The sequence below is a fragment of the Fukomys damarensis genome, unplaced genomic scaffold (genome assembly GCF_012274545.1).
Source record: "Fukomys damarensis isolate Sample0158 unplaced genomic scaffold, DMR_v1.0_HiC HiC_scaffold_28, whole genome shotgun sequence".
NCBI lineage: Eukaryota > Metazoa > Chordata > Mammalia > Rodentia > Bathyergidae > Fukomys > Fukomys damarensis.
The window spans coordinates 42,659,431-42,685,226 of NW_022900940.1; the positions used below are offsets into that span (position 1 = coordinate 42,659,431).

General features: G+C 37.5%; 1 protein-coding gene across 11 annotated transcripts in view; it reads right to left on the reverse strand.

The window, feature by feature from the left end:
• Positions 1-25,796, reverse strand: part of Cfap20dc (CFAP20 domain containing) — a 227,666-nt gene that overhangs the window by 97,627 nt on the left and 104,243 nt on the right. For 10 of the 11 annotated variants that reach the window (XM_010643156.2, XM_033757023.1, XM_010643159.3 and 7 more), the window contains exons 7-12: positions 23,922-24,056; positions 9,467-9,603; positions 8,848-9,010; positions 7,415-7,540; positions 6,162-6,272; positions 2,244-2,557 (exon numbers count right to left, since the gene is read on the reverse strand). In XM_010643156.2, coding sequence (XP_010641458.1) covers positions 2,244-2,557; positions 6,162-6,272; positions 7,415-7,540; positions 8,848-9,010; positions 9,467-9,603; positions 23,922-24,056 — 986 coding nt within the window. Of the gene's footprint in view, positions 1-2,243; positions 2,558-6,161; positions 6,273-7,414; positions 7,541-8,847; positions 9,011-9,466; positions 9,604-23,921; positions 24,057-25,796 lie in introns of those variants that run through there. The other variant, XM_033757024.1, reaches the window with a different exon arrangement.

Sequence of the window (25,796 nt, forward strand, 5' to 3'; positions counted from 1 at the left end):
TTCAAGCAGAGTAGCTAATATAATATTGCTCATTTTCTCACCATTATTCATAACATAACATAACATTATGTTTTCCTTAACTACCCTAAAGTATAACATCCTAAAATAATTCATTAATGGTAAGGATGCTTCAGTGAACTAAACCAATTTTTCTTTAAAGACTATATGTAAATATCGGAAACATATTTTCAATTTCCCTTGATTTATACAATCAATAAATAGAAGTTATCTTATAGGTAAAGAAATGAGCCAAACCACAAGAAAAACAAAAAACAAAAAAAGAAGAAAGCCAATTTTGTAGAGAACATTACAAATCCTAGAACTTGTTTAAATATACCTTGGCGTTTTTGTTTGCTTTATTGTGTATTTTGGTCGGTGTCTTGCTGGATTTTCTAAAAGCAAACCCCAAAGCTTGACAAGGCTTCTGTCTGTCTCCTTGGCTACCACTCTTAGCTCCAAGTAAATGCGGCCCAGGCAAGTGTTTGCAACAACACGGTTCCATCATGGGCTCTAGCCATTACTACTGGCCATGCTGACGGTCACAGTATAGGGGTGGGCATGTTGCTCGGTATGGGGCAGTGAGAACGTGGGAAGTGCATGACGAATATACTTCATATGGCTGGTAATGAATACGTGTCTGCAGAACAAATGCCGAAGGGGGTCGGGAGCAGCTAGCAGCAAAAGAAAGTACATAAAGTGATAGCAAGTTATAATAGTTAGAGCCGGTATTCTTCATTTCTCCATGGCGTTCTACTGCTTCCTCTCAAGGATTATCGTTCACATAGGTGGAACAGCTAAGCTCCTCATGTGTTATTATTTAAGGTGCAAATTCTGCATTAATCCCTAGTTTCCCAGAGAACTGTAATTTCCTACGTGTATGCAATCTCCATAATCAGAGTAAGTTTTCTGAGGTAGGAAAGGTGTGCACATGAGAAAAAGATAAGACTCTGCCATTAATAAAATGATATGAATTAATTGATCTGATTAATTTATATTGTAGAAGAATTGATGGCTGGGGTAGGGACACTACTAGATGCTGAAGATAAATGTCAATGTTACAATATCTACAAATTAATGTTTTTCAGGGCAGATGGGACAAAGGAATCTAAAAGCAACATTTCAAATGCTAGTATCAAACGCACTACTGAGTATAAAAGGGTTTGCAGCAGGTTTATGTTTTGTATCGCTAATTATTTCATGCAGAAATAAGGATACTATAAAAAAGGATACTCCGTGTACTATGCTGAAAAAACTCATTAAAAGTTGCAAAAACCCATAATTACTGCCTGAAGAATCCCACCATGGTCTCAACAGCCTTGAGAGTAGGAGTTATGGACCGAATCCACATCCCATTGTCCAAAGGAGATGCTTTATTAGCTAGCTATTAAGCAAAGTTTTGTAAACATATATGAAAAATTTTATAGCTGCATAATTAACATGTAAAGTGTTTTATCTATTTTTACTAAACCTAAACTTGACTGCATTCTGTTTTAAAATTTTTTTCCAGCGAATACGAATGGTCATCATAATAAATACAGCTAAAAAATTTCACACATAAACTCATTTCATATGGGGAAAAAGTAATCATAAATGTTTTAAGTAAATATTATCAAACTATATTCAGTTTGATTTTTAACAAGTTTTAAAATTTTTTGTACAAATTTATTAATTTATAACATATTTGCATTCTAAATAATTCTAAACAGAAAACCTCCTGTAAGGCAAGTCCCAGCACTAATTCACGATTCACTATCCAAACTTTAATTGGCACGGCTCTCAAAATTCTGGGACCATATGGATAATAATGAGTCCTAATAGGTCCAAGGTGAAAAGACGGCAGGGGAGTAAGGAAGCCAGAAAACTGTCAGCTCAGAATGCCCAGCGACTGCACAGCAGTTCCCCAGAGGTCTGAAACCGTGTGTTTCCAGTGGTTTACTGGCCTTGCTATCTTACAACTGAATTGTATATTATTTTTTTCATTCTGTGAGACAAAGAGTAAAATGAAAAAAGTTAAGAATGAAAACAAGCCCCCGCCTTGTTTCCATAATGAACAATGAAACTGGCCGTTGATAATGAAAAAGCAGCAAGCTGGAGTCACCGTAACAACCCGATGAAACTACCCACTGACGTAGCAGTCTGCGCAGTTTTATAAATGGCGGTTGATTTCCCCGTTTTCATTTCAGCCAGTGTCAGTCAGGGCTCAGTGGAGCTAATGGAAGAACTATGCTCTGCGACTACTGTACCTCTTCACTGCTGTCACCGCCACGGAAATCATCTTCCAGATGAGTGTCCGTCCTTGTTGTGCTGCTGTCTCCCTTTAGACCCAGGACAGACGTGCACCCCTCCGGGGACATGTTCTGCGTCTTCCCGTGGGGTGCCGACCGCGGTCTCGAGGAGAAAGTGAAGATGTCCTTGGGAGTAGCCTGTGTCCGCTCCGCTCGAGGGCCCTGGGCACTGTCCTCGCTGGTGTCCGGCCACAGGTGCGAGGAGACGCAGGCCTCATCACCCGGAAGCAGAGAGCAGAGAGCGTGGTCGCAGTCAGGAAACACCCAGGCGTCTGGCATTCGGGAAAGACGCACACATTAGAGCAGTGTTCCATCAGTGACACCCTGGGCGGGTAGTTAGCTTAAAATTTCTCCTTATTGAAACAGCAATTTATCAAATAAGGCAGAAGCCAAGGAAGGCAGTTTATCCACCATCTTGGAACCTGGTAAACATTTAACTCCTAGATCAGTGTCTGTAGCTACAGGAGGCTCATTCACACTTCTCTGCTTGAGTTGAAATGCTGACCAGGAAACTTGTAAGTCTGAAGTAGTTAACACCTGTCTTGTCTCAAGTTTTTTTTTTCTCATTGAGTTTATTGGTACATTTTAGGTATACAGTACAGTTACATTCATTACTGGGATCCTGTACTTTTACATGACAGGTCTTGGTTCTCATTTTTTCCCCTTGTCCCTACCCACCCTCCCTTCACCCCCTCCTCCCTTTTTACAAATACTTTATTTTCATTTTCTAATTTTTTTTCCTTTCCTGTATTACCTTTCCCTTAACCTTCCCATTTCCCCTACACTTTCAGCCCTTTTCTTCCTATTTCACATTATCATTAGGATCTTATGTACCATTATAATTTTTCACACCAGAGAAACTATTTGGTATTTATACATGTGTGACTTATTTATTTCACTTAGGAGTATATCCTCAATATGTATCCATTTTCCTATGAATGACTCTAATCTCTCATTCTTTATGGCTGCGTAGTATTCCATTTTAATAGAAAAACCATATCTTCTTTATCCAATCTCCAACTGATAGGCAAATGGGCTGTTTCCAAGTTTTAGCTATTACACACTAGGCCTCTATAAACATAGGTGTGCATATATCACTGTGATATGATTCTTTTAATTCTTTTGGAAAGATACCCAGCAGAGGGATGGCTGGGTCAAATGGAACCTCTAGTCCCAGCTCTTTGAGGTATCTCCATATTGATTTCCATAGTGGTTGCACCAGTGTGCACTCCCACCAACAATGACTAGGATCTCATCTTATTAAAAAGCTTCTGTACTACAAAAGAAACCATCAATAGGACTAAAAGACAACCTAAAATGTGGGAAAAAATTTTTACCGGCTGCTCCTTAGACAAAGGACTATTATCTAGACTATATAAAGAACTACAAAAAAAAACCCAGCCCCCCCAAGTATAAAGATCTGATTCAAAAATGGGCATCTGAAATGAACAGACATTTCTCAGACAAAGAAGTAAAAACAGCAAGTAAATATATGAAAAAATGTTCCACATCACTGGTCATTCAAGAGATGCAGATGAAAACAACACTGAGATTCCACCTCAACCCACAGAGAATGGCTGCTGTCAAGAAATCAAACAATAACAAATGTTGGCAGGGTTGTGGGGAGAAAGGAACCCTTCGCCTCAAGTTCTTTGTAACACAGCCTTCCTCAATGTGACATTCTGGAAGGAAAAAAAAAAAACTCTTCCGAATTTGAAAGGGGTTGAGTTACCAAAGTTTTCTTTTAACTGGAGGAAGGCAGAACAGAATTTAACAACCTTCTTCAACAAAATTCTGGTCACTAATTGGGTTACAGATCATGGAAGACAGGAAAACATGGACGGCTCTCAATCTGTTATTTCTTTCCATTCTTCTGACTGAAACAGGGCAATTCATAGACTAAACTGAGTAGGTGCTTTGGATAATAGCAGATTCACAGAAGCATTAATCTGTGTAGTGAATTCTGCTCACTAAATGCACCTTTACCTTTAATTTTAGGAGAGAATATTTTAACATTAAACCTTTTACACATCATTTATTTTCTTTAAATAGTGTATGCATACTACAGCTGAGATATTATTTCTAATCTTTAATAAACTATAATCTTTTACACTACATTGAGACTCCTTAACTGTGATCTGCACAATTTGGAAAGACAAATCTATATGATAAATATTAGTGAAATATGCTTACTTTCTTGTTTAGAATGAGATCAGGAAAAACTTCAACATTTTCTCAATTTACTCTATTTTTCTTAAAATTTACTTTTTTTTTGCTATATTGTTTTAGTGGTAAATATCTTGCAAAAATGTGTTGTGTAGAACCACAATATGGATATGGTAATTTATAGCTGACTCCTGAATCCTACTGTATTTATAATCATGATAAAAGAAAACAAGACAATCTAAGATTTGCCAACCTTAGAACCTACACTGTACAAACAAAGCAAAAACAAAAAACTTTGGTAAAAATAACATTAATGGCCAAGTATGGGTGACTCATGCCTGTAATCCTAGTGCTTTGGGAGGCTGAGGCAGGAGGATCTTAAATTCCTGGGCAACTTAGTGACTGAATTAGAACTTATCTCAAAATAAATTTAAGAAAAAGCGGGGGCTTGTAATGTAGTTCAGTATGGGGTCCTTCAGATCTATTCCCAGTACTCAACGCAGAACAAAAACCAAAAACAAACACTGATGGCACAAATACAAAATATTTCACAGTTGTATTCATTGGTTTCTTAACCTGGGGCTTTCAATTTATTTTGTGGCTGGGCTGGTAAAAAGGGTGATAGATGTACACTTCTTAGAGCAAATCTGTTAGGAACAGTTTTCCTATTTTCAGGTCAGGATCTGTAGGAATCTGGCCAGTGGCTAAATCTGACTCATCTGCCCACTCTCTGGGGTGCAGATGGTCCTGAGGCAGGGCAGGAGAAATGCACAGGTTTGCTGGGCACTCTGGATAACATACCCTTCTGCACGGTTCTAGGAGCACAGTGGGTACAGAGTATGTGGCCTAAAAATGCTGAAAAAAGACTGCAAAAACAGTGTGTTGTGGTAGGTACATAGAAATGCGAAGGAAACTGGAGAAGGTACTGGAAATCTCCAGTATGTAGTTAAACAATTTGTGACCTATTGCCAAACATATTGGTAAGTGTCCACAAGTCAGAGTCAAAGGAGTGTTTTACACAAAACTACTACCGTACTACCACATGATTTTGTGGAATTTGTACTTTGTCCTCCGGTATTTCCATATCAATTGTAATGAATAATTTGGTGCATTTTCTTAGGAAAATATGTAAATTACTGGGTAATCACAATATTTCAGCAAACAAGATAAATGCAAGAACGATCACCTAAACATCTAATTAGTTTTTCTACACACTTAGATTTATGCTAGAGACACTAATTGCGCCTAACATTTTAATGAAGGTTTCAACGTTGCATAAATAAGACTGACAAACTACAAACAATTTTCATTTATTTTCCCCTCTCCTTTGCTTGGAACCAATCTGCCTTTGTAAAAGTGGCGCACACCTGCTAGGGAAGATGGGCTGATGGACTCAGTGCTTGGGCTCCAGTCAACTCCATTTCTGAAGAGGCCCAAAGAAAGGCAGCAACAGATGGTCTTTGGGGCAGGGGGTGACAGCGTCACCGGGATACACCTCAGAGTTTTAAACTTTCATTCCAATGGGACAACAGCGGCATTAAAACCTGAAATACTCTTCATCCATTCGAGCCTTACGTAAGATGAAGGTTAACAAAGGAGATTCCTAAAAAATTATAAAAGTTTAGCAGATGTCTGCTTCCCAGCTTTTCAAAACGACGGGATTTTAAATATTTGGCATAGTTCTATTTTACTATTAGTAAAGACACCAACCTGCTAGGTGTCCTGCAGCGCTGCAGTTCAACATCTCTTCTCCTTGTTGGGTCACAGTGGGGAGGACAGTTGTTGCTTCATCTTCATTCTTCTTGTTTCCTGAAGAACTGCCTTTATTGGAAAATAAACAGTTCCCATTCCATTACTACTTTGGGTATTTAGAAAATGTTATTTTTTAAAGAAGGTATTAATTTGGTATTATTTCTGTACTTGATTCTTGAAAAGCAAATGAGAGATGACAATTTAGATTATACGTAGTTTTATTTTTTCTGGCAGAATGTTTTAAGATGAACTCAGCTGCATTTCTGTAGAGGTTTATCTTGACTTTTTTTGATATTTGCATAGGGATATTTTAGGGTTACATTTTAAAATACAGGATAAGAAGAATCCCCAAGACCATGTAATTTTTAAGGTATCTTTTATTTTTTCCCTTGGATTCCATGTAAGATTAAAAAATTATAATCCATACTAAACAAATCTTTTAAAGTCAAGTTCTTTCTTTCAGCTGCTTAAGAAAATGGATGTAGGCAGTATCACAGAATTAATTTAACTATTTACTCTTTTACAAAGCTAACTTGAAACCTAGCAGGCTGAATTTCGGCGAAGTCATAAACCTTAAGAGTTTTGAGAAGCTGTTCTAGATCACACATATGTGATACCCTTTGGGCTGGATTCAGGATAGACTAATATATGTATGTGCAGACCTATGTATTTATGCCTTAAATCCAGTATTTAAAGGAATAACTGTATTAGGCACCTGCATCTATCTTATGCTTAACAGATTGCAAAGAGTTTACTTTTAACTATATTATAAGGCAAATAATCCAAACGGAGAGATAGAAAATGTAACAAGCAATCTGAAAAGAGCCCATCTTAAAAAGAAAAGACATAAATTAAATCTGAAAACTTATACTAGAGTTCAATTTTAGTAAAGTCTATGGGCCAAAATTTCCTCTACCACATCTGGGCCATTAAAAACAAAGAAACAAACAGTAATTTAAGCTTATTCAGCCTTTTAGAGTAAAAGTAGAAGTTCTTTATTTCTGTAGTGCTATCTATTTAATCCAGCAGATCTCTGCTAGGGCTCTAGAGCAATTCTTTTGTACGAAATTTGATTTCCATAATCCCTGTAGAACAGACATTTATATTTTAAATGAATTGGCTCATAATCCTTTGAAATTCACAACCTGCAGAGAGATTCCATTGCCCTGAATAGCATACAGATCTCAGATAATACTGAAATAGTGCCATACCGCCGGGTGTCTCTGCCCTTTCTCTGCTGGCGCTTTTTAACCGAAATCTTCTTCTGTTGTTATTCTTATCTGCTGAAGGTTCTTGAGGGGGATGTGGACGCATAATAGGTGGGTCAGCTGGTACGGCTTCACACCAAAGAAAAGCCAGATCAGAAAGTACTGTACCACTCGAAATAATTTAGTAAATACAATTATCACTACAGTGAGAATATTCATGCATCATTTTGACATATCGAAAACCTATTCCTTTCCAGAAAACAGGTGTTTATTCTTATTGTAATATCAGGTTCATTTAAGACTTTCAGAATTACTGATAAATCCTATCCATGCAATTTATAGAGAGCTGCAAGTAATTTAAGAGCTGTTATCATGCCACATGGTATAGTAAAAATACAAAAAATGACATTTGACAGTTGGTGCACAAAAATTACTTCTTTTACAAGTGCGCTTTCAATGAAGAACTCTTGAGAATTGAGGTCAAACGAGATTTCTCAGGTATAATTTAATCTGTAACAATTCTACTGCTCGCAACATTTCATGTCCTACATGCTGCATTTCTTGATGTAATGTGATACACATACCTGTTTTCCTCACTGAACCCCCTCACAGTGACGCTCTGAGGCAGCCAGTGCTTGTTATTATAACTAGTGCCAGAAGAGATGGTATCCCCACATTAACCAGGAAACCGAGGCTCACGGGGGTAAGATCGAGGCCTTCCTGGGCCAGATATGCTGGGGCCACCTATCTATGTCATTTGGGTCTTTATGGCACATTTTCCTTCATGGGAGAACACTGTCTCAAAGAGCCACCACCATTTCTAAGTCAAGTAAAATGAATGCAAATGCCCTCTCTTCAACCCTTATGAGTCAGTCTAGTAAGGTGGGAACACTAACAGGGAGTGTGAACACTTGGGTTCTGGCCTGTCTTTTCTCATGATTTTGCAAGCCACTCTTCTCCGTTAGGCTCAAATTCTCCATCTGAGAAATGGAACAGAAGTCCTTTCTTTCCTTCCCCTTAGAGGAGTTTTTATACCAATGAGAGAAGATAAAGAGCACATTACAAATCAAAGCAATTCAGCCGGGCGTGGTGGCTCATGCCTGTAATCCCAGCACTCGGGAGGCTGAGGCAGGAGGATCACTGTGAGTTCGAAACCAGCCTGGGCTACATAGCGAGTTCCAGGTCAGTCTCAACTACATAGTGAGACCCTGTCTCAAAAAACCAAAAAGAAAAAAAACACCCCAAAAACCCACCAAAAAAACAAAAACAAAACAAAAACAAAAACAGACCTGTTTCAATATCCACCACTCTTCATTTTTACTGAATAGTAATTCTCTGGACTTATGATATAGTCATGAATGCAACTTTTGATTTATCTTAACAAGAACATTTCTCACGATTTTTACTCGCTCTCCATCCTTCTGCATGACTCTTACCGTGAATAGGTACAATCTGCTTTACTCGGTGAATATTTTCTTTATCTCTCTGCTCCTCGTTCTCAGACATCAGCAAGGCTGACATTTCTGTGCTGTTAACACACTTCTCCACTGTGGGCTGCTGGCAGTATCGGCTATTTTTGGACCCAACGGATCTTACTGTCTATAAGGAAAATAAATCAATCTGCATATTAAAGAATTTAAAAGTTACATTTATTTCCTATAGAATCCTCATAGGAAAAAATATTTGAACAATGAGAAAAAAGAAAACTAGAGAAACAGAGTATAAAATGATGGAAAGGGAAATACTGTGATTAAAATGGAAGGAGAAAAATAATGTGAGACAAAATATTAGGAAAGCAAGTTTCCGAGATGGTGAAGTGTGCTTATTTGCTACACTCCATCCTCAGTAGGTAGGAAATAAATTAAGAATAATTGTGTATTCAGAATTTCAGAGAAAATTAAAAATAAAGACCAGCGTTTTAGAATGTGTTCATGTGTGGTGTCTGGTCATGATCCGATGCCTCGTTTTGAAGAGGGCAAAATGTGCTCATCAATATTTGCCTAAAATTCCCCTCCCACCCTCCATGCTTGGATGAACTCTCTAAGCTGCTCCTACCTCAGTGGACAGCCTCAGGTGATCCCTTCTGCCAGAGAGCGGAGGTGGGCCAAGGACTCTAGACCCAAAGGCGATGTGACAGACATCGTGACTTTTACTGCTCCGGACACTACCTGCTCCTCTGTTAATGAACTGATCTGTTTGTTAAAGTAAAGTAGTAACTGTTAGTGGGCATGTTGACAAATACTGTTACGATATTCCTCAAAGTCTAGGTGTCTCATGATGTGAGTCACCTCCTCCCCCTCTGTTTTTTTGTTTTGTTTTTTGTTTTTTTTTTGACGCAGGATCTCAAGTTGACCAGGTTGGCTTTGAACTTGGCAATCCTCCTGCCTCATCCTCCAAATCAGCTGAGATTACAAACTTGAGTCACCACTCCCTTTAACATTTATTAAAATGCAAGTGCTCTATCAGATCTGTATTTCTTATTTTTGAGATATAGGAGGAGACAGAATAGTTTTTAACAAGGCCCTTCTAGTAATTTTTACTCTATCATTTGAGAACCACTACTTGAAATATTTTTCTTCAAAAAAAGAAAAGGGAAAAAAAGGAGAAGGTATTTAAAATGCATCTTACTTTCCCCAGTATCCCCAGGTGTCTGCACCAAATCCTACCATTCTGGGCACAGAGCCAGACTACATCTCTGAGACTTCCTGGAAGTGACACAGGGCATGTGAGTGACGTTGGGTTACCAGAATATAAGAAGTGTAAGCTATTTTCTGGCCTCTAAAGTCTCCTACATAATCAGTCCCCTGTGTACTCTTTCCTCACCTCTTGACAAGCCCCAGCAGATCCTGCGGCTCAGCCTTCTGGACTGACACAGCCGCCAAGGGGGAAGGTCCTCAACTCAAAAACCCTACTACGACTTGGAAATCTGCTATGCCCCACCTGCAAGGCAGGACCCCCTGAATACTGGAGAAGCCCCGCTGAGCTCCTACCTGCCCGCTTCCCACCTGAAGCTAGTCCTGTGGCTGGTGCTTGGTCTCCCGTGCCTCTGCTACACAGAGTAACTCTACACAGGTCAGAATTTAAAAGCACTCCTACACAGGAAAGGAAGAAAAGGCACACAGGTTTGTGAAAGTTGCCTTGCTCAGAAAACTTCTGACATTTAGGCCTGAGTAGAGATGATGAGTGCGGACGTACGATGGTTTTCTGGAGGTCTGCTTCTGTGCTCTCACTGATAATGAAGATGAAGGTGTGGGCAGGGGTTAGATGGCTGAATTGAGCAGGAAGTTTTCATGGACAGAGCCTGAGGGGACACCAGTGTTTTCAAATTCCTGAAGACCCACGAGATAGAAGAGAGATCCCATTTGTCTAAAAGACAGAATCAGGACTCACATGTAGAATTTGTTTGGAAAACTTTTAGTCCAAGTAAGGAACCTGTCCCTAATTAAAGCATGCCTGGTCGTTGAGGGGGTGAACCTTTAGGCACGTCGAAGGTGTGCAAGCAGAAGTTTGGGCAGCTATTCTAGATTCAGACCTCAGATGACTCCCTAATTTCTCTCTCTGCCCAGTCCTGTTCTGAGCGCCATTGCTTAAATCAGTAGCTCCACCCGCGCTTCTTCAGGGTCTCAGAGACACCGGAAACCTGGCTGATGAATGAGCCGTCAGAACCTTGGCAGAAGGGTGACACCTCTGCCCTCTCCACGCTCCGTCCATGTCTGCTTCTCCCTCTGACCTCCTCCACCAGCACCAACATCCAGGTGACGCCGCCTCCCAAGTGTTCCTTGGGTCTGCTCTGCTGTCTGGCCCTATGCTTTCTCTAAAACACAGCCAGAGAGGTCTGACACAGACGTAAGTCTAGTGGAACCATTTCCCTTCCTTCACTTTCAGTCCTTAGGATCAAGGAGCATGTCCTTCACTTTCCCTGTATGCACCTGTTCTGACAAAGCTTCCTGTCCTACTCGCCTCATTTTCTTTCATCCTTTCTTGATGTTTCTGTTTCTTCTGTCTGTGTTTCTCCGAACAGATTAGCCCTTTAGGTTCTTTTGGCTGCAGCAGCAACTCTGCCGTCCCATGGCCAAAAGCTCTTGCTTTCTCTTTCGGCCTTTGTGTCAGACATGTCTTCCGGATCTTCCTCCCTGGGGCAAATTCCCCAACTTGGGCGGTTCCATGGACTTTCCTCTCAGGACCTGTCCGCAGTGTACTTTGACCAGCGACTGAAGTGTACTGTGGCGGAGCTATAGACGCAGTGGCTTAGTCACCCAGAAATGCCAAAACTGGCCTAGTGCTTGACACAGAGTAGGCACATATTAGATTTTTGCCGAGCAAAATGAATGAGTGGTTAAGTGAAAGGGGTGCAAAGGAAAGCCGTAATATTAACTCAAATATGTCTAACTTTTGTAAGACTCATTTGAAGAAAAATCTAGCAGCGTGTTTTAGGTGTAAACAAGAAGGCAGGCTGGAAAGGCCCAGGCAACTCCAGGAGGTGGGGGTCAGGGTGGACAGCCTGTCTGAAGAGCAGACAGTGCCCTGGGGTCACCGTCAGAGGCTGTTCAGGCCACGACTGGAGTGTCCTAGGTGCCCAACCGACGGCCGTGTGTGCAGCTATTTGTTCCTATCCACTCATAAACATCTATTTGGATAAACTTTTTTTTTTTTTTAAAGTTTCTCAAGATTCACAGAAAGAAATGATGCTCAAACTGAAGACCACATGGCAAAATCTTTGCTAGGCACCATTTTTTTGTGATCACACAAATTCTAGATTATTTGTCTTATTCTGTCTTATTCTCTTTCCCAGAAAGAGAAGACTGCTGAGGGTGCAGAACGGTTGCACGGGACACAGTGCAGGCTAGAGCAGGGCTCTGTACCAGCACAGAAGCAGCTCCTGCTCTGAATTCTGGGAACCACGCAGCTATGGATCTTTTGGTTCACATATTTTACAAGGACAACTTCCTCTCCTTGTTTCTGTGCATTCTTCATCTAAATGCAGATTCCTCCCAATAAATTGAAATTCTTTTGAGTGAAAGACCATTTCTTTGGTCTTCTGTGTACCCCCCGACTGCTAAACCCTGCTTGGCACATGGTAGGCAAGGGTTAAAATCTCACTCAGATTATGGATACTGTGCAAGATTAAAAAGAAGACTTTGAAGGGAGAATTTTAGTAATCATATTGATACAGTTCCAGCTATGAATTCAACAAAATGAATATACCGAATGCTCATAGTTATAATAGAACTCCCAAATATCTTTAACTTACTAGAGAATTCTCTTGCTTAGCAGTGACTACTAAAGATATATCTAAATCTGATATGCTATAGTCCTCTAAAGCATAGAAAATTAGATGTTATTCTTTCTAAGTTATTCAGTATATATGAGATTCCACTATAAGATTTCTTTAAAGAGTAATATGGGCTGGGGATTTAGCTCAGTGATTCTACTGCCTGCCTCCCAAGCCCAGAGTTCGATCCCCCCATACAAAAAAAAAAAAAAGTAATCTACCATATTGTACTTAAATTTAAATCTATTTTTTTAAAAATTATACTCCCCTCCCCCACAAAACATAGCACACTAACACTTCACTATTTAGGATCTTTTTAATTAACAGACTTCATTAGCTTATTATTATAATTAGCACATCAAGTCTTAAAACCTGGTTCATTTAAATAACTGTTTATAGTCATACTGTCATAATTATCTCTATAAACATGTATTATTCCATGTATTAGAATAGGGTCCTATTAAAACTTGGAAAAGTAATTTAGATTTTTGGTTTCTTAAATAGAAAGTAGAAGGGACAAAGTTCCTATGATGAAAAAAATCTTAATAAAAGAAAACCACTGGCAAAAATTCATGCCTTTTAAATTCTAAAAGTTCTTTTAAGAGTTGATATCAATATGCATGAAATAATCTTAAAAATCAAGGGACTAAAGTCATGCTGTAGGCATTTAATTTCCTTGAGTTTATGGAAAATGAACTTGGTGTAGGTCAGAGATATTACCACTGCTTATTTTGCTATTTTATTGAGGAGCACATGTCTTTGTAGTTAAATTATAAAACCTGAGGGTCTACTCTCTAATTGTCTTTTTAAAAATAAACATTCATTTTTGTCTCAAGATACAATGTTGTAATTATTACAGTAATTTAAGTTTGAAGGGTTTCCAAAGCCTAACCAGAAAAATCTGCTAGATTTTTAACTCTAATCACTCAGGCAGGGGTCATGCTGAACACTTACATCTATTATCTAACAATCAAATCAGAATGAAAGCTGGCACCAAGTCCAGTTTTTGAATTGGATTAATTTTTATTTTAGTAAAATAGTGTGTTGTTACAGAGAATGTGAAAAATATGGAAAAGACTGATCTAGAACAGCAATATTGTTTTAGGCAAAGTACTTACCCATCCTAAACCTCACGTTCTTCCTCCACAAGATTGAAAAATAGATGTCAAACACTAAATGTTCCCTAGTGGGGACTAAATGCTTAGTAAACAAGTTATTAGTACTTTTCAGCTTGAGCAGTGTTTAACAGCTCACAAGGCTGTTCGGTCCTTTGTCCCTCCACTCACCCATTCTGTCAGTAGTGACTGGCTGTTCAGTCAGGGAAGGCACTGGGTAAGACAGGGAGTGAGGGGTAAAACACCTCCTCCACACCTCTCAGTCTCATGGGGACATGGATGTCAAAGTGAGTAATCAACAATCGCGTGATTACAACTGTGTAAGAGCTATGAAGAAAAATTCCAAAGGTTGGTAAGTGTGTTTGCCAGCGGCTACCTGTTCCTCAGGGTCTGGGAAATAATACTCAGTGCTGAAGAACACCATGGTGCATAATGGATCTTTATAGAATTTCTGGGATCCTGTATGTGACGCTATCGTTCTTTCTCTGCAGAGGAGGGAACCGAAACTCACCACATCTGCCCACATTCAGGGCAGGGGTTCAGAAGCCAAGAGCCTGAAAGCCTGTCTGTGCCTTCCTCTTGTCACACCTCACACTGCCTGCAGCGGGCTTAAAGGGCACGGCAGGGGATCCTTCCCACATCCAACAGCATCCAATGCAAGCTGCTCAATGCACCAACTAAAACATTTTGTTTTGCCAGATGAAAAATGGGTTTATTGATGACTGTTTAGATAAGTTTTAAAACCTTCATGAATATGATAATTCAGCGCATGTGATAAGGACAAGTAGGGCTTATGAGGGGTCAGACGCAGAAATAATACCAGTTTAATATCCTTTTCCAAAGGGAAAGAAAGACGGGGTGGATGACAGTACAAACTGAAGCAGCTCCAGTGCCAGGAAGGTAACGTAACAGGTGGAAGGCGGGGAACTGTGCCTAACTGGAGAGTGCATGCCGGATGCAAAGTGCTCTAATTATAAATTTGTTTCAGACCCGTTAGAAGACCATCGGACTGTAAACTCTGAAAGTGCAATGAAAAGTAGATAAGTAAATGACTAAAGCAGGAAAGGCCTGGATTACAATCAGTTTTTGACTTTTGCAAATAATTAAAACCAGTACTTAGCCTTATCTTATTAATAAAAAGTTTGACATTTTTGAAAGGCAATCTAATAATATTAAAAGCTAAAATTAGAATATCTCTTTCTACGCTAAATGGAGGAAGACCTTAGTGCAAAAACATCATTTGTGCAAAGTTGGGATATGTTGACAAGATAAAAAGATGTACAGGATATTACTTTTTATCCGTAACTTCGTTTATTAAAAAAGTAGCCTGGTTTTTGTTCATTAATGAGCACAGGCATTTTTTAAAAGGGAAATGATTTTATTATGTCAAAAAAACTTTCCATTTTGAATAATAGGCACACCTTATTTACAGGCCTTAGTAGGTAATTTCCATCATTAGGGCTCAGAAATAAGGCAGCTTCCTACAACCAAGCAGGTTGCTGGGAAGATGATGCTTGAAATCACTACTGAGAAACGGCTTAGAGGGAGCTAGTAAGTAGTTAAGAATGCTCTGTCACACCACAGCTCTGCCGCTCACTACGTCTTGGTCTCAGACAGCCTCAGTTTCATCATTCACCAACTGTTGATTATGGGTGCGAGAGGATTAAGCAGGACAGCTATGCAGGGCACAGAGCTTGCAACCCAGTGAAAAGATACTAAATGCTAGTTCTGATGACAGTAATGGTTTGCTGCTAAATATTCTTATCTGTTCAAGTCAACATTTACTTTCTATGCAAATTTATAAAGCCATCTAACTAAAAAGTATGAATAGGGCTCCTACAGTTTTAAAGACCAAATTCTAGTGGGGGAAGAAAGCAATGCTCAATTAAGAGAAAATAAAGTCAGTGAGAAATGCTCTGCAGAAAGTAAAAACACAGTGATGGGGGCTGGGGATTTAGCTCAGCGGTTCAGTGGCCTGCCTTGCAAGCTCAAGGACCCGAGTTCAATCCCCGGTACCAAAACAAAAAAAAAACCCAAAAAACAAAACAAAACAAAAAAAAACACCCCAAAAAACACAGTGATGTGACCAGAAGAGTGCCTTGAGGGTTACTGAAGATCACTGATGATTACAGACACAAATTCAACACTACTAAAACTGTGTGTGAAAAGACACAAGTCAATTAAAATATTTTATAATTCATACTGATATATGTGTACAGCTCCTTAGTATAGTATAAATAACATCATTTAATATTTAAATATACATTTATATATTTATTTTGCCAATAAGTTTGGGTTCCTTTCCCATTATATAGTTTTAAATAAAAATACTCATAGTAAGTGGAGTAATATATTTTAATTTTATAGCAATTTAGGATTTTCACAATATAAAGAAGGCAGACATGTCCAATAATTGCTTTAACATACTGTTGACATAAATACTAAGCATAGTTAGAAATTTAAAATGGTCTAATAGAGAGATATAAGACCTCCCCGATCCTGTGTCCACTACACTTCCCAAGGTAATCACTAAGTTTTTAGTGTTTCTGTATGCATATATCTTGCATGGATGACTTCTTAACAAATTCACACCACTGGGATCATACTGAAATAGCACTAGGTTCTACCTTCCACTGCCTGACATGGATACGAGACCTTTCTAGACCATTACTGACAGAGCACGTCAGTCTGGACAGCTGCATAATATCTTATTGTATGGTTACTGCATTAATTCCCAAATACATACAAATACTTTATCTGTAGGTTTTGTTATTATAAGCAATGCTGCTATAAATATCTAAAGGAGAGATGTGAAGTTGGTACAAGTCAACCTATCAGATTAATGTGATTATCACATTGATAAAGTGCATTCTCCATATTTAATAGTTTTATCATTATATTCAAGTTTTTAAATGTATGGCAAAACTTTCATAGAAAATTAAAGATCTATGAATGGTTTGTATCATCTTTGCTATAACATTCAGACATACTGATCAAAGTCCATTCTAAACTCCTTGACATTTTTTTAAATGTCACATTTGACATCTTTTTAAATGAAGGAATGTGACCAGTTATATTTTTTATTGAAGATGGGGAAAGAGGATATATGAAATTCAAATGTAAGAGTTTACAATGAGTTTATTTTGAATTATTATTAGACACTGAAACTAAAAAGTGTGGTACTTCTTTAACCAACAATCAATCCAAAGCAATCTTAACCAAGAGTTGGAGTTTAGAAAAGAAGAGTAGCTTGGCTTTTCTAAGTCAGAATCAAAATTCTTTTCCTTTTAGGTTCATCTGCCTCAGAGTACTTTGTTACTCAACTTTAATCTTGCTTTCATAATGTGGAACCCAAAGAAGAAATTCTAATATGGATTTCACTTATCCCAAAGATAATTAGTTGATTATTTTATTTATTTTTTTGGTTCAATGAATTAATTTAACCATTTGCAATTGTGCTAGGAGGTAAAGATATCAGTCTTATTTTAAAAAGGAGTGAAAATCTAATAAGACTGCTGCTATGGAAAGAAGTGCACTAGGGAAAACTGCCTTCTAATTTTTAAGTAAATTACTAGTTTTGATTTGTGCTTAGTGGACCACTGCATCTTGTCATTAGTGGCTGAATGCTCAGCTTAAATAACCAGACCTGATTCTCTGGATCAATTAAACTAGGGTCCCATTAATGAAACTAAAATCATCAGATTCCACAGTCGTCTGCAGACTGTCATTAACTAATGTGCACTGGGAAGCCAGAGCCAACACTGGGAATGTGTAGCTTTTTGAAAACAGAATTACTTTTTAGTTTCATTAAAAGTTCTTGATCAAACTACGAGTTTCAAAAAACACACTCTGAAACAACTATGTTTCAAGGTTTCCTTTTTGCCTTGCATGAAAACACTAGAAAGCATCCATAGGAAATGAGTATGTCTTTCTCTAGAGGCCTCACTGGGATCTCTCAATATGTGCATTTATAATGAAACATTACAATTTTTGACATGAGTACTACACAGTCAATTACAAGAGCACACATTCATTTTCTCATGCAATTCAAATTTCATCACGGGGAGTCCATTTTTTAGACACAAAGATAAATACTGAAGTATCTCTTGGCTTTTTCCATAATAAAAAGTCTGTCCTTGGGCATACTCATTAGTTACCCTTTTCAAATGATATATTTTATACTGAGAATAATAATTATTATATTCACTTATAGTAACCTTCAAAGTCTATGAATATCAATAGCAGCAACTGAAAAGTATTTGCAGTAAGAGAATCAGAAGTGCAACGTATGTTCATGTAATCTTAGCTGCCGTGGGTGTGCAAGGAGACTGACCGAGTAAGAACTACACAAACCCTACGATACAAAGGAAGGTAAATGTAACTCGGATTCACAGGGATGTGTTACTGTAGAATATGCTATCAGACGGCAAGTATTATGTGCATATGTCTCAATTTTACTGTTACTAGGCAGTGACAACCTACTTACAGAACTTTCAAAAAATATATATACTAATATCCCTGCTCTGTAAGTTCGGTTCAGATGTGGCCAATGAAAAAGTTTCTGCTTACTTAAAATATTGAACTAATGATGAAATTAGTATTATATGAATTCTCCTTTAATCTCATACATTTAAAATATCATTGAATTTTAATTTCAAAAAGTTAAATATCTGATCCAGATTTGCATTTTCATTCAAAAACATTAGTTCTTCAAACATTAGGCTCTGGGGTAGGAGGAAAAAAGAGCACTTACATGACAGTTATCTAGATGTGTTATAGCTCAGTCATTTCTGATCGAAAGTTATTACAAAATATGGGCTAGAGATATAGTATTTGTTACTGAAAATATTTTTACTAATTTCATCCTGTGGCAAATCTTCCTTAAGACTGAATTGTGACCCTAAGTGTCTACAGTGGATACAAATAGTGAGAAGATTTTCATCTTTAATGTATTTTCTTGAGGCTCTTTAATGACCATGGATTATATACAACCTTTCTTTTTCTCTCTTTGCCTACATGTAACATATATATTATAATACATAAATTCTCATTTTCCCTCTTTGCTAACAAAAATCTTGTGAAGCAGGTGATGGACATAGGAGGGTTGTTCATTTATATATTATCTCTACTTTTCCGTACATCTGGAAAAGTCACAATAAAGAGATGAAATGTACCTTATATACCAGTCTCCCACCAAAGTTTATACTGCGGAAGGTCCAATTCTCTAAAGAATACAACCTAGAGCAGCAGTGCGAACCTAAGGCCTCATTTATGTTATTTTTTTTAAAGACAAAAGATGTTCACGTATGAGTTGTTTTTTCTAATCTAAAACCTCCATATTCAGGTTTAACTGTAGTGTTGGCTCTTTGTGATGAGTAAGTGGGTTTTGTGTGGAAGTTTGGGCACGCATCTCTAAAAAGTTCACTGTCACTGACCTAGAACATAGAATGCTGATGAAGACTGATGTCAGTGAAAAGGGACAATATCCTAAGGATCAATGAACATGGGATAAACAGAGAGTAAAGTGAGATCATTCTTGCAACTTCCATCAAGGTTGTCTCCTTTCTCCTGATTTTAGTATGATCTCACCCAAGCTCTGATCACTCTCTCATTCCCATCCCTTTACTGAGACTCCACAGATCCTGCCAGCTTTATCCCTGCAGTTTCGTTAGGGCTACCGCTTTCGTCTTTCAAGGCTACTGCCAGTCCTGGCTAGACTGCTGCAAAGATACTCAGGTGTACTCCACAATGTCTGGTTTCACTTTGATTCCAAAGTTCACCTTGAGTTCTGTTGTCAAATTTAACTTCTTAAAAAAGAAGCTATGATTCCTTTATTTTAGGAACATAAGGTATACTCTAATCATACCCTCCATGCCCCCTACTGAGGACTGAATCCAGGTCATTCACACTGAGCTACAACCCCAGGCCTCCAGGCCTTTTTAATTCGAGGCAGCTTAATTTGCTAAATAGGCCAGGTTAGGTTTGAACTTGTGCTCCTCCTGCCTCAGCACCCAGAATGCTGAGATTACAGGCATGCACCACCATGCCTGGCTCCCAATCATAATCTAAACACAGCTCTTCTGTCCACTCAGGCCATTCATCTTAATAATTCCATGGCACCTTATCCATACATTTCACTGTCTCCTTGTTTTTGTTCAGTTTTCTGCTTCATCCAATACTTCCATAAATGTCAGTATGTATTTTCAAGATGTGTTTCTTTTTTCATAACTGTCTGCTATTACAATAATCATTTTGCTCTAAATTATTTTAGTATTTATGAGTGTCATCTGAATCACATGGCCTCTGTGGGACTGACTTATCCAGTGGTTCTCAACACTGGCTACACATAAGAATCACTAGAGGAGTTAAAAAACCAAAGAACATAACAAAACAAGACAAACTCATCCAAGGCCAAAGAGGGGATTAATGTAAATTTTGTTATAAAGGTGCATAAATTTGGGTGAATAATACCCACGTTTATTATTTAGAATATTTATATGGATGGATTATTAATTTTAATCTTATTATATTAAACAATGGGTATTTAACAGGAAAAATATTAAAAAGGTCTTGAATTTTTAATATTTATTGAGTGTTCATAAAAAAGCATCAAGTTTTTAATACCAACTGTTTTTTGGTTTACAAAGTAAAAAAAAAATCGTATATGAACTACAGTGCAAATACCAATATCAGTCTACAAAAAAAAAATCTTTACTTCAATTATCACACCTAAGGCAGTCTTCACACATGAAAATAGCAAGTTCCACACACACACATACTGCTTACACTAACAACACATGTGCTTAGCCTTCTTTTCCTACATGGCAGGCCATTCTTGTCCTCTCTTCTCTTCCTGTTTTGTCAGGAGCTTCCTACTGTATTGTACAACATGCACTTAGTAGGAAAACAAGATATCAGTAAAATAAAATATTAAATAGGTAATGGGTGCTTAGAATAGACATCAACATTTTCACATCAGATGTGTACTTGCTTACAAAACTTAAATGTTAATAATTAGAAATAAAAACCTATATGAACCACAATGTACATACAAACAAAAGTCTACCACAGAAATAACCTTTGCTTCAACTGTCACACCCAAGGCAGTCTTCACACATGAAAATTGCATGCTCCACACACAAGTATTGCTTAGATTGATAGCATGTACATTTTGTTTTCCTGTCCTTTCAGTTGATATCTTTTTGGTTTTCCTGGTGTCATAGTTGGTCTTTGTGATGTTACACCTGCCTGTTCACCTGTCCGCTCAGCAGTGTGTTCCAGTTTTTTTTTTGTGTGTGTGTGTGTGTGTAGTTCCCTGGGCAGAAATATTTTGTTTTCCCTCTGCTGTAAATGATCTTTTATGAGTTCTAATCCCAATCTTCTAAGAGAATTTCTCCATGGAATTTTGCAGTTTTTATTTTCTTTGTAAACTATCAAACTGTTTATGCCACACGTTTAGGATCTAGTAGAACACAACTATTGGCCAATACTTTGTGCTTCAAGTGACATTATTGCTGCTGCATAACTCATCAACAACATCTACTATGCCTTTAGTTTTTTTTTTGGGGGGGTACCAGGGGTTGAACTCAGGACCTTGCACTTGAGAAGTGTCTTTGGTTTGCTGTAAGAAGTTTCCATCTCAGACTTCCAATTTGTCAAGGTCTCCCCATCAATAGTTCCATCATGGTGCAATGTGGTCATCAGCAGTACCAGTTTGTTTTTCTTTGCCATATAAAAGGCAAATGTAAATCTTTCTGAAATCCAAAGATTGTATTATATAGTTCTGTTTTGAAATTTCAACATTTCATTTGAAATTTCTACTTTGTTCCTGTGTACAATTCCTACATTGGTCAACTTGTACTCTGTTAGCGAATGTAACATCAATTGGAAACTGATAAACCAATTGTTGAATGCTGCATTCTGGTTAGTTTGGGAGATGGAACAAGTCTGTTCACAACATCATTTGGTTTATTGTTTTATGAATAACAAAATGGTGGCTGAGTTTCAGGATAAATTTCTAAACGGAAAGCATAATGTCTTTGCATCTACAAGGGCATAAAATTTTATGCCATATATTGACCCATCATTTTTCCACAAGACTTTTACATTCCTATGATTACCATGAGAAATCGCTGCTAAGTACAGCAGACCTATGAATGCTTTCAGTTCAGCTAGTGAGGTGTCATAATAAATACAATTTTGAATATGACTATTGGTGCATACAGAACATTTTACCTGTATTTCAGCCTTTGTGTGTGGAACAACATCTTGTAGCATTTTGTTTGTCACAATTTCCAACACTGAATAGTAGTGCTGGCATTTTGCCCAATAAGCTTCACCCCTGCCAAGATCTTCATTGTATTCTTGGGCCTGGTTTCAACATTGGATTGTTCTATTTGGTTGGATGATCATTTTGCAACATTTTGACTAGTCAAAAATGCAGTCGCATTGATTTTTTTTGTCATTTGAATCAAGGAGATCTACATTCCCCATGTCTATACCAGTTGATTGATACAGCAGATGTTGTAGCAGCAACTATAATGTCACTCAAAACACAAAGTGTTTTTCCATTTCACTGTCAAGGGACTTTGGCTCACATGGCCAATGTCAAAGTCATTATCATCTTCATCATCTATACAAGAGAAATCTGATGATTCACTTTTGACCTCCTCCAAAATTTGCAAATATGTTTTTTTCCTGTGCCATTGTACTGAATTAGGCTACTTCTACCACAAAAATAAAAAGATAACTTTTTCTGAAATAAATCTTAAATGCACAGAAATTTAGCAACAAGCATTTTCCTGGATAAAAGTTACCTGTTACTGCTTTGGAGCTCCTCTACACACTTTGTTTTTTGTCTGCCAAGGGGGTGACTGCACAGATGGGTCTTTACTTTTCCAAGCTAGTATGAGTCACACCCACACTCCCTTATGACAAAACACGTTTTCATAACAGAAGAGTGGCGTGGGTATATTTTACTCCCTGTGGTGCTCAGGTAAGCATACACAAGACTTGTTAGATGGAACATTATGTGGGTAAAAATCCTAGTTTGACACTTTTGCACATGTGCACACACTTTGTTTATTGTACCAAGTGTGTAAACTCAAAGATTGTTTCCTGTATCCCCCAGGCACAGCTACTGAGACATATAGCTGGCTACTATTACGCTAAAGTACAAATTTTTAGTAGAAAAGTATGGGATGGGCTATTGTAACCCAATGTTATGCCCTTTTATCAGAATCTTTGGAAGCAGAACTGAGATATCAGAAAAATAATTTTCTTTTGCTTTTTGAGACAGGGTCTCTATGTAGTCTGGCCTTGAACCCTCAATCCTCCTGTCTTAGCCTCCCAAGTATTGGGATTACAGATATCCTGAACCATGCCCAGCTAGGAAATTTTTTTTTTTTTAAAATTAAGTACTTTAAAAATGTTCCAGGTGTTTCCAACATACAAGGATCTGTGGTACTTCAGATTTCTTGATTTGTAGGTGCTACTCACTCATGTGGACAACAGTCATGCTGTTACAGAAGGCAAAATACTGGTAGCCCTAGCATGTTTTTGTTTGGTCAGCAGGATGTTTATGAAAGCTTTTACACAGTATTTTAAAATTAGAGAACTTATAAACCTTCTGATGCCCAGGTCCTCTGGGAAGATGGTGTGGCAACACTGCAGCTACTTCTTGTAGTCTAAGAATCAGCCTTCCTTTGGATGCAGTCCCTGCTACTCCCTACAGCTCCACATGGCGGCACAGTGTTAACTGCCATGTAATCTATATTTGCAAACTTTGATGACTGCTTCAGTAGAAGATCCATTTCTCTGAAGTACCACCTCATATTTCCCCTGTATCCCTCTCCCCACATCTCTGAGACAAAATGATTGCTGAAGTAGAATATGTTTCTATGTATCAAATATCCAGGCAGCAGCCTAAATTATTCATTTATGTTATCTTCTTGACCTCAGTAGTGAGTTGAATTTGTGCCCCCTGGCCTGGTATATGGCAAGTAATATGTTAAGTGCTAAGGATAAAAAAGAATGATGGATAGTTCCTTCTTTGGAGGAAGTCATAGCTTACTTGGGGGGTATAGATATATTATGCTTATAATTTAGATGTCCCAATGCTTACCTGACTCTGCTGATCTTAGTGGATGTCCTCCAAATTTTATTTCAGTTTGGCGAAGTTTAGTCATGTTCATCAGCTGTGTGACATGTGGAACATCTGTTGTTAGTTGGCAGCTTCTTGGGATGTCTGTGGGTTCATCTGTTGGAAAACACAATATACAGCTGAAATAAAGACAAATGGTCACTTCCAAACTGTAATCTATTTTTGCCAAATGGACATACCCTATAAATGAAACCAATTAAAGTGAAACATTTCAGAGTATGACTTTGGATGAGTTACTCAACCTTTAAGTCTTGATTTTCATGTTTATAAAACGAGCATTGTAATTTTACTGGTTACTTCTAATGGCTATAGATAGGGTGTAGATAGGATTAAATGAGACAAAGTGTAAAACATATGCAGTGAGTTCAAAGAACTGTGAAATAAATGAGAACATCCACGGAAAATATTTTATATTTACTTTCAATACTAGAGGTGTGACGAGAAAACTAGGTATATGCCAATTAAGATTTCTAGGATATACCATATCAATAAACGGTGACATTATAAATAATCTAAGAGGCCATAGCCACTGAATGGGTAAAATTTAGTTTTTAGCTTTCTATTTTCAAACAACTTCATAGTTTAAAAAAAAAGTAGTTTTTTGGTACTGGGGATTGAACTCAGGTCCTTGCACTTGTGCAAGGCAAGTGGCAGAACCACTGAGCTATATCCCCGGCCCGGGATTTAGCTCAGTGGTTCTGGCACTTGCTTTGCAAGCACAGGGACCTGAGTTTAATGCCTGGTACCAAAAAAACAAACAAACAAACAAACAAAAAAGTTTTAAAAAGTAATTTCATATATGCCCTTTCCCAGCTTTAATGTTAACATCTTGCCTTTGAATACTTTCAAGGAAAAATAGTTTATTAAAGTTAAAATAGTGTGTTATTTCACTTTTATTCATGTATATTTATGAGAATAGTTTAATTTCTTTTTAGCAAATATTCTGTTTGTGTCCTTAACCCATTTGATTATTAGTGTGTTTTATCCTTTTATTTGTATGTCCTCTTTTATTGTAATTATCCCTTGTCATTACAAGTATAAATAGAAATTAGCATTAATATCCTAGAAGCAATTTTATGTTACAATATTATCAAAAGCCTTAGAAATGTCCATTCCATTGTACTTGGTAAATTCATTTTTTTATCTAAAGTAAAATTAAATTTAGAAACTCAAAGATCTTTGTAAATAAATATTTATAATTTTTGTTTGAGACAAGGTCTTGCTATATAGTTTATGCTGGCCTTGAACACACTATAGAGCCTAGCTTGGCCTTGCAGCAATCCCCCTGCTTCAGCCTCCCAAGTGCTGGGATTATAGGCTTGTACCACCATGCCTGGCAAGTATTTATAATTTCTAAAATATAAACATTTTAAACTTCCAGCACTTGTTTTATGGAATAGGATAGTAAAAAAACCAAAAGAAATGATATTTATGAAGGTGTTTTAAGACTCTGGGAAAGGCTCAAAGAAGAATTTAAATGAAAATAATAGATACAAAATTCTATTAATATAAAAAAAGATATAACATTTATATAATGGTAAAAGCCTTGAAGGTAATATATAAAAATGTAAGATAACTTTACGTAGTTAACTTAAGCACAATTTTTCTTTTATTCTTCACAATAATTTGTATATATTTTTGAGTTTTTATTAATGTTGAATTTTTAGAATCTAGTAGAAAAACATATGAATATATATAAATGTTAATAACGAAAATTCAACCAATCACCTCTTAGAAGCCATCCTTATGTAAGTCTCTCACTACATTCATAAAGGCAAATGATGTTAGCTTTCTGTGCACCTGGGCCATGGAATTTTTCTAATTAGATCCTAATGT